Here is a 10,242-nt window from a genome sequence, read left to right on the forward strand (position 1 = left end):
ACTTAATTGATTGATACATAAGTTATCACTGGCAGATAAAGACAAAATATTTCAAATAATGATATAATAGAAAAGCTATAAATATTACATAACATAAAGTATTCATGAGCTGTATCAAATGTTTATGAACTAAATGCAGTGATTGACATATCAATAACAATCTCCAGGCAAAGATTTGTACCTTAAATATTATTAGATATTAAAGATGTCGTGCAAATTAAATTCAATGAGTATTTTAGTAGACCATTCTAAGTTAAATGCAGGGAAAATCCATTTATTAGGGATAAATGAACAATGTCCAAGGAGAATGTCAGGACAATAGAAATAAACATTACTGTTTTTACCAAAAGATTCAAGTATGCAAATGTATTCAAAATGATACAATATTGACGATATAATGCTTTTGTATTATGAAAGATTTGCGTCATTTGTATAAAAATATCTTAACACACCCCGAGATAATCGACATTTCTATTATAATCTGTCAGTAATGTCATGAATGTATTCTGAGTTATACAACATAGACACGCTTCTGATGGTTTAATGAAATCGTGTCTATTCTCATCTTAAAAATACAAAATATTTTTATTCTATAAAACATTTATACACTTGAAGCTTGTGATTTAAAAGTTAGGGCTCGCAGGTTGAAACACCAACGCCCAACTTCTACTACTAACAATACTTATGGCCTTTCGGATGAGAACTTAAATGCCAAGATTGCGCTATCGTTGCTCTGCACAAATAGGGCTGCCTTTGGAATGGTAAAACTGATTTATTATGCACTACCTGCCTCGAAAACAACTAACAACTAACACTTCAGGCTGTCTTGTCATATTAACAGCACAAACTCGAGAGTAAATAAACTGAAAGGGGAAAATAAGGAACTGACACGCAAATTCAAAGTATCAAAAAGAAAACTTGAAAGATAAATCTGCCTTCCAAAATGTTCTATAATTATCTGTACCCTTTGTGCATAAATAGATTTTTACTTGCGGAATCATCCCTGCAAATAAATTAAATTGATGTACATGTAACTTGTTTGGGACAAAAACGCGCTCATAGAACGTTCTTACAGCGTTTCACGTCATTCACAGTAAGCCATTGTATAAAGTACGCTACAAAAATGTTATGTTCCAGTAGATTGTATAAGTTTAGAAGATTTTCTTCACACCAATGTAAGTGGCAAGGAAAATGTTAGCAAGAGGCCTGCGTAAAATGGTCATTTTTTGGACCGATGATTATTTCTTTAAGTACATAAAGCTTAAGAAAGTCAGTACAAAGACCAGAGAAAAGCTTTAAAAGACATTTTTTCTGATTCCGTTTTAGATTCGGTTTTGTATAAATTTGGAGAGTCTTCTTTGCATAATATGAGGACTAAAGCCCTAACCCAAGTAATATGTCCGGAAGATTTCTGCGTGGAATGGTCGTTTTTCTGGACCTCCGAATTTATATGAAGTGTATAGATTTTTGAACAAAATATCATTTTCTCGAGCCGACAGTTTAAACAACATTTGACCGATTCCGTAGATTAGTCGTTTTTGTACAAGTTTAGAAGGTCTTCTTCACACAAAATAAAGCTCAAGACTCTATCCCAAATTATATGTCCGGTAGAATTCCGCATGGAATGGTCATTTTTGGAAACGGCTATCTGTTCATTTTCTCTTTATTTAGTGTATAATTTTTTCGTAAAAAAGCACCCTAATCTCAAGCATACTGGAAAGACACCATTTGTCTGATTTCCTTGCATATTCAAATTTGTACAACGTTGGAGGGATTTCTTTGCACATTATGGTCGTCAAGCAATATTTCCGAGAGATTTCCGCATGACATGGTCGTTTTGATTACGGCTATTTGTTCTTTCTCTATATAAAGCGCATATATTTTCGTAAAAAGCACCATATTCTAGAGCATACTGTAAAGACACCATTTGTCCGATTTCCTTGCAAATTCAATTTTGTACAACGTTTAAGGGTCTTCTTTGCACATTATGATCGTCAAAACCCTAATTCAAGAAAAAAGTCCGTTAGATTTCCGCGTGGTATGGTCGTTCTTGGTAACGGCTGATTGTTCTTTCTTTATATAAAGTGTATAAATTTTCGTAAAAAGAACCACCTTCTCGGGCATACTGTAAATACACCATCTGTCCGATTTCCTTGCGGATTCGATTTTGTATAACTTTTGAGAGTCTTCTTTGCACATTATAATCATGAAGGCCCTAATCAAAGCAATTGGTCCGTGAGATTTCTGCATGACAGGGTAGTTTTTGGTAACAGCTATTTTTGTTAAAATAAAGTTTATAATTTTTTGTAAAAAGCACCATATTCTCGAGAATACTGTAAAGACACCTTTTGTCAAATTTCCTTGTCGATTCGATTTTGTACAACTTTTGAGGGTCTTATTATGATCGTCAAGGCCCTAATCAAAGCAATATGTTTGTATGATTTCCGCATGGCAGGGTCGTTTTTGGTAACAGCTATTTGTTCTTTCTCTGTATAAAGTATATACTTTTTCGTAAAAAGCACCATATTTTCGAGCATATTATAAAGACACCATTTGTTCGATTCCGTTCCGCAGTCGATTTTGTACAGCTTTGAAGGATTTTCTTTGCACATTATGATCGTCAAATCTCTAACCAAAGCGATATGTTCGGGAGATGGTCGGGTTTCTGGACCTCCAAGTTGTTCTTTATCTAAATAAAGTGTATAAATTTTCGTAAAAAAGCACCATATTCTCGAGCATACTGTTTGATGTATTAGTTTAGAGGATTTTCTTCACAGCAATATAAATGTCAAAGAATTTCTTTTAGCAAAAAGTCCGCGTTAAATGGTCATTTTCTGGACCAATGATTATTTTTTTTAAGTATATAAAGCCTAAGAAATTCCATAAAAAAACACTTTTCTACTGAAAACCTTTAACAGACCATTTGTCTGACTCCGTTTCAGATTCGGTTTTTTACAATATTGGAGGGTCTTTTGTGCACAATATGAGGACTAAAGCCCTTACCAAACTATAATGTCCAAGATATGTCCACGTGGTCGTTTTTTGGACCTCCGAGTTGTTCTATATATATGTATAGTGTATAAATTTTCGAAAAGAAAAAAAACAACATTTTCTCGAGCCGACAATGTAAACAACATCTGACTGATTCCGAAAAGGAGTCGTTTTTGTACAAGTTTAGAATTCTTCTTCACACAACATAAGGCTCAAAACTCTATCCCAAGTAATATGCCCGGGTGATTTCCGCATGGAATGGTCGTTTTTGGAAACGACCATTTGTTCTTTCTCTATAAGTGTATAAACTTTTGTGAAATTCGCCCTATTATCGCGCATACTGTATAACATATGTCAGATTTCCTTGAAAAGTCGATTTTGTACAAATTTGGAGGGTCTTCTTTGCTTATCATGATCCTTTAAGCCCTAACCCAAGAAATATGTCCGGGAGATTTCAACGTGTTATGGTCGTTTTTGTGGATCTCCGAGTTGTTCTTTATTTACATAAAGTGTATAAATTTTCGAAAAAAACAACATTTTCTAGAGTCGACAGTTTAAACAACATTAACCGATTCCGCAGAGGAGTTATTTTGGTACAAGTTTAGAAGGTCGTTTTCCCAAAACAATAAGCTCAAATCTTTATCCCAAGTAATATGTCCGGGAGATTTCCGCATAGAAAAACGGCCATTTGTTCTTTTTCTATATAAAGTGTATAAAGTTTCTAAAACAAGCGCCCTATTCTTGACCATACTGTAGAGATTTGTCGGATTTTCTTTGGAAGGTCTTCTTTGCACATTATGACCGTCAAAACCCTAACCAAGCAATATGTCAGTGAGATTTCCACGTTGCATGGTTGTTTTTGGTACCGGCTATTTGGTCTTTCTATATATCAAGTGAATACACGTTCGTAAAATGCACCATACTTTCGTGCAAGTAAAACTCTATAAAATTTACATGTACATGTATGTATAGTCAAAATTTTATGTTTACAGAGCGTTCAGTCGGTGTACTAGTATTTATGTTTTGTTTATAGAAAATCGGCTTTCATGGTCAAGACATATCTCAAGCCTTGAATAAATATTATACTTTGGTAGAAGAGAGAAATCAATATTATTATAAATTTTTGTATACCGTACACAAAATCAACATATAACAGAATAGTTAATAAAAATAGTGATAAATTAACAAGAATGCAAATATTTCAATGTTTGTGTGGGCATGTTTAAATTGTTCCGTCTTACGTCTGATTTGGATAAACTAATGTTTCAGCGATATTTGTCTTACCAACTGATGTCGTATTCAAAGTCTTGAATGCCATAACCTTCAGTAAGTTTTTTATATTCGTCTTTTTTTTCCGCCACGTATAATTTCTATGTTTGGATGGATCTAAGTAATCGTAGCTTTGTATACCGGCGTAAAAAAAGGTAATTAGTTCTGGCACATCAAATAACTGTATTAATTTTGTAAAATAATACTTAATATAAACGAGCGTCTGTGCATCTTATTTCAAATATTTCATTTGAATGTCGCTATTAACATATCAGTTGAATCTGCCTGTTTATTGCCGAGTCTGCAATTTTCAAATAATTCTGTTGTTGATCTCCTGTTTATCAGTTTTTATCATAACAAAATTACCTATAATTTTCAACTATAAAAGTACATATCGCCATCACAAAAACGTCATACAATCATGAATGACGTGTGTTGATATGTTAGAATAAGTCTTGAATGCGTGATGTTAGCGTTTGGAAATGAGAATTGACTTCATATCTACAGATGTTAAGACAGATAGCAATTAAGGCAGGAAAATCTTTTCTAGATTTCTAAACTTATCGTAAGAATATCAGCATAAACAAGTCATCATTTTAGAACTACTTGAATTGCATGGTAATTTTGATTGTGTCATATAGAAGTAAAACAAAAGGATTGGCAGAATAGTTTTCTGTAAAAAAAAATATTGAGACATATACTAAATTTATTATATACTTATAAATGAAATATTGAGAAATATTGATGAAATAAAATGCGTATTTTCATTTTCCGTATTTTCACTGTAAAAATTTATTTTTCACTGCAGTGAAACATATTTTCCGTATTTTCACTGGTGTCTTGCCGGACTACTTTCTTTTAAATTCTGCCAGTACACAAAACTTAAGGGAAAGTCTTTCAAATTGTAATGTCAAAAAAGAGAAAAGTGTATATAATAAATAGAAAATTCAAGTTTTTTCTATGAATACATGATTCATTTTCATCTTGTGGCATGAAACTTACCATATTTCACTCGTGACTGCCGTCACTCATGAAATATTTATTTTCATACCACTCGATGAAAATAAATCGTGTATTTATCGAAAAAACTTGAATATCCTCTATATACAACTTATGACAAATTTATTTTTAAATAGCAAGCTTTAACATCCAAAGAAAGAGAAAAGAACCAAATAAAACAAAGTCAGATGTGGCATTGATCTATTATACAATTAAATCCTTCCCATGAATATATTAATCTAAACTGATCGGTCATAAGGTCCCATGGAAAATACAATAGCTCCAAGAACTTTTCTAAAGGGGTAATTACGGAAAATTGACGTGTTTTGAGGTATATGCAACACATGAAATAAAGCTTAATAATTCTGAAAATAAATCAATCATGATAAAAGCTTCTCTTCTGCACCAAAGCAAAAGTTGAAACTTAAAATGGCGCCTGACACGGCAGTAATATCAACATTTCTGCCTTGTCTCGATTGATCTTGATCATGAGTAGCAGTGGTTGATGTAAGTTACCGTATATATCACCCTAAGTATCCCTTACCCTAAGTATCCCTTCCCGAGCTTATGAAGAAGAACAAATATTAGTCTTTAATTCATTCAAATTATCTTTATGGTTATCATATTAGAATGTTTTTTCTTGTTGTTGTTTGTTTTTTGTTGTTGTTTTTTAAATTACAAAATCAAACCAGATTTCATAACAACAGACATTCAATGAGAACACTCATTACCTTAAATGACAGTACTGGCTATTGAATGGAAATAACCTGCTCTGGTAGACCGGAAGTTGTATGATGATTATATCGGAACAAAAGTCGCAATGACTGACATTTTAATTATACCCTAAGATAATGGCATACAAGCTTAGATGATTTCTTAAGGAAGTTTTACCTTTAATGTTTTTTTATCTTATGAATGAAGAACTAAAAGTGAATAAAGCATTAAGTTAACAGTAAAAGCTACAAAGCAATTTTTCAATTTATGTATGCTGTTGAAAACATATCAACGCAATCTTGCAATATTTGAAAGAAAAAAGATTATTATATATTCATCTTCAATCTGAAGCCATCGTAATTTTTTTCAATATAAGGAAAGTAATTAAAGAGGAGTTGGAGAGTTGACGTGACTCAAACATTTGCTTCAAATATTTTAACATTACATTTATTCATCTTTATTGGCAATCCAGCAATATAAAATTATTTGTCTTGAATGCTTTAAATTAGCTTTGTTTAACTCACTCATGTCTTTAATTGTTTTCTTGCATCTCAGACAGGATTATCTACCGTTTACACCGGTGCTAGAAAACTCTGTCTTACACCCCCCATGTAAGACAAGTCGCGTGCTTTAAATGACGTCATTGACGCGCGCCTTTTATGAATGAATCGCGTCCTTAGTATGACGTCATTTTTCCGTAATGAATGAAGTTTGTATGTTCATACGCTACTATTAGAAAAAAGTGCGTAATGAGAATATCAGTTTTCGTAATTTCTGTGCCGAAAATAATTGATATTTAATATGCAAGAAAAAGAATCAAACACCGGCTGTCGGTACAGACGGGAATGTCTAGCTCTCGGGTAACTGTTTAGCGGAAACTCGGCAGAGCCTCGTTACCGCCGTAAACAGTTACCCTCGAGCTAGATATTCCGGTCTGTACCGGCAACCGGTGTAAGATTCTTATAATGTTCAGTGCCTATGTCGATTTTTTAAAACAAACACGTTGCTTTTATTTTTTAAAATTAGAATTTCCAGCAATTAAAACTCCCTTTGGGTTACATTTTTTAAAAAACAAAAATTGTAGGGAAAAAATTAATTGAAACAAAAATAAAATTTTCTAACAAGCGTTTTAAGGGCAATGGTTCATTGAAAAAAATATCCCACAATATGTACGAACTTTGGGTAAAGTTTTTTGAAAAAAAGGTTCATTTAAAATTTATACAATGTTTTTATTAGTACATTTGTGAAAGGGAAGCTTTTTGGGATAGGTCAAAATTTTCTTTTTAAATTTTTTCCACCCCAAAAACATAGGATATCCCAGAGAAGTAAAGACCATACTGCAATGTTTATTTGCCATTCTCTCTGACGCCCACGGCAAACTAAGCCTATAATTAAACGGATGAAATCCTTTCGTTGAATTTTCGGCCCTTATCAATTTCCCTAAGTTTTTCTGAATTTCATCAGTTAATCCCATTTTCATAAACTTGTACAAAGCGCGTGCGCTGCTAAATAAATCTCCGAATGTCTCGTACTGAACGATTTTGAAACGACCGGGAAACAAGCGTTTCAGTCGTAAAGCAATTTTAATGTCGTACTGCATTCTGTCACACAATGTTTTGATGTCACGTTCAATTTGTGACGTTGTTCTCACTCTCGATTGGTAAAATCTTGTATGAAGATGAGAGTTTACGATTCCTCGAGGATCTCTGAAAAGATGTATAACTTTGAGATTTACGTTGGTTTTTAACATGTTTTCGAAATTATTAAGTGTTGATCGAAGCACTTTCATTACCTTGTGATGGGCACCTTGACACACAGGCGGTATTAATGAAAAACACTGTTTGTAAGTGGACTGTGGCATATTTGCACAATCAAAGTACACATCCCAAAGCGGACCTTTACCAAACACCCAAGAATGTTTTTCACTCGGAAATTCTTTTGGAAAATGCCTTGGATCAGGTAAGAACGTTTTATGGTGTGTGAAAGAACAATCCAGAACACCTTGTAAGAAATTCTTTGATGATTCCCAAGTTATTGAAGATCCGATATCCTTTGACACTGCTTCATTTCCTTGTTTTGCGCACTTACTTTCACTGTAGTGACAAACATCCCTTGAGCCCCAGTAAAATGCAAATGTCTGAGCCTTCCAGAGCGGTTCAAAAACGTAAAATGTATCCTTCCGAATTGAAAATATTTTCCCGAGAAAGGTCGACCCACTTCTCATGTAGGTGTTTATAATTAAATTGTAGTTTCCACTATATGAGTTATTTCTCTCTTTGGGAATTTCTTCCTTTTTATCATCTCTATATTTAGAGTTGTCGCCATTATCAAACAGTAGATCCATTATTATAGCTACAACAATCACTGCGCACAATAGTTTACATAAATATACTGCAATTTGGTTGATAGCCATATGCTCGAGTATGTTAAGGTTAGAATTGTTTCAAGGCATCCAGGCATCACCTTGATTGTTATTCTGTTTATTGAAATCGGAATGAAGATTTCTAAGCTATACACAATGTTTTTACAAAGATGAAAAATAAAGATGAACAGATAACATAGTGTATGATTAAACAGTTACCCTGAGGCATTTATGTACACGTTTATTGTACTGGCCGTGTAAAATAATCATATAATCATATTATTTTGATATTTTAAGTGTAGTATTTTCTTTTAAAAGTGATCAACAGACGAGAATTATACAGCATGTAGTATTATTTATACATCAAATCATTTACGACGTCTTATAGTACAAGAAACAAGACATAAAAAATACAAAAATAAAGAAAAACAAAAACAAACATTTTACCAAATACTTAAAGCGCATATGACCATTACTTAATGATCCATATTTTCACTTAGAAGCTGTATTTTGAAAATACCGCTTTTAAGTTGAAAATATGGTTCAGTGAGTATGACTATTTTATATTCTAAATTCTTTTATAGAAGCTGTTTAAGGGTTACTTAGTATTCCAGAATTGAATATGAAGATATGGACAAAAAAGAGAAATGTATTCCTTGTTGTTGACTTTTATTTATTTTTTTTTTCTTGTTTTTTTTTTGTTTTTTCTTGTTTTTTTGTTTTTTTTGTAGTTGTTTTTGTTTTTATTTTTATTATTTGCTTTAATGAAAGTAATGATTCTGCTTGCATATTATTTTGGATGAAAATCATTCAGTGTTATTTTGTTTGTTCTTTTTTTAAAGCATCCAAATGATTTTATATTCTATTTAAACCCATGGATGATTGATAAATTTTCAAGTTAAAACTAAGAAACAAAGCCCTTTGTGTATATTTCTATTCAAAGAAAACTTGTTGCTGATTAAAATCGATTTTTACAATGTAAGATTAACATAATATGACCTTTCATGAGACAATAAGTGTAATTTTTAAACTGTTAACTGATGTTTTTTCTATGCCGAAATGTACAGGCCATTTCATAGCCGTTTTAGGCAATTGTATACTTGACTATTGTTCGGAATACGCATTTCATGTCTGGTTCCCGTAACTTGAATGCAAATTGTCATATAGGATCTGTTCAAATGTCTTGCATTGTGTCATATCTCGGATGGACAGTCCCTAGCTTAACTGGTGCCAACTAGATCTCCGCCTTATTGAATGTACATAGGCTCTCGTCGATGTTTAAGACAACAAATCTCTATAGAAGGTTATCCCAGCTGAGACTAACTATAACAAGCTTCTCCTTCTTCCCGCGTCATTCCCGCAATGGTAGTCAGATTGTTTTTATTCTTCCCCTTACCACGTGCAGTTCCTTCCCTAACTGTTCTACCTCTAACTCGGAGTAGGTTCGTCTGCATATGCGCCGACCGTTTCATAATAATATTGACACATTTTATGGTAAGAAAACTATTAAATTATAATAAATTATTGATATACCCAAACGCCAAATAAACTGTGCATGTTTACTTAAACGCTAAAGAAAAAACTAGACAAATAGTTTAGAATAATTTTGACAGATTTTTTATTTTACTATATAAACGGATTTATTTTAATACATATAAAAATAAAATAACACGTATCTTTTTGTTTTTAACCGTTCCTTCATCTTGGATGGAAGCACCGTATTACGGAAAATCTGCACCGTTTCACGTACCCGACAATGTAAATGCCCATATGACAAATTCGAAGGAATCACCTCTGTCAATACTTTAAGACGTCTCTAATGTTCAAAAGGTCGTCGCATTGCAAGTTTTGTAATTAATCAAAATGTTTCGTGTGTTTGTTGCTGTTGTTTTTTTTTTTGTTTTTTT

General features: G+C 32.7%; 1 protein-coding gene across 1 annotated transcript; it reads right to left on the reverse strand.

The window, feature by feature from the left end:
* Positions 1 to 7,189: 7,189 nt before the first annotated feature.
* LOC132747448 (carbohydrate sulfotransferase 1-like) lies at positions 7,190 to 8,446 on the reverse strand. The gene has a single exon (XM_060736830.1). It carries the CDS (start codon positions 8,384 to 8,386, stop codon positions 7,190 to 7,192), a length of 1,197 nt encoding a protein of 398 aa, XP_060592813.1. The 5' UTR covers positions 8,387 to 8,446.
* Positions 8,447 to 10,242: the final 1,796 nt, after the last annotated feature.

Source organism: Ruditapes philippinarum, unplaced genomic scaffold (genome assembly GCF_026571515.1).
Source record: "Ruditapes philippinarum isolate M1 unplaced genomic scaffold, ASM2657151v2 ctg368_1_1_1_1, whole genome shotgun sequence".
Taxonomy (NCBI): Eukaryota; Metazoa; Mollusca; class Bivalvia; order Venerida; family Veneridae; genus Ruditapes; species Ruditapes philippinarum.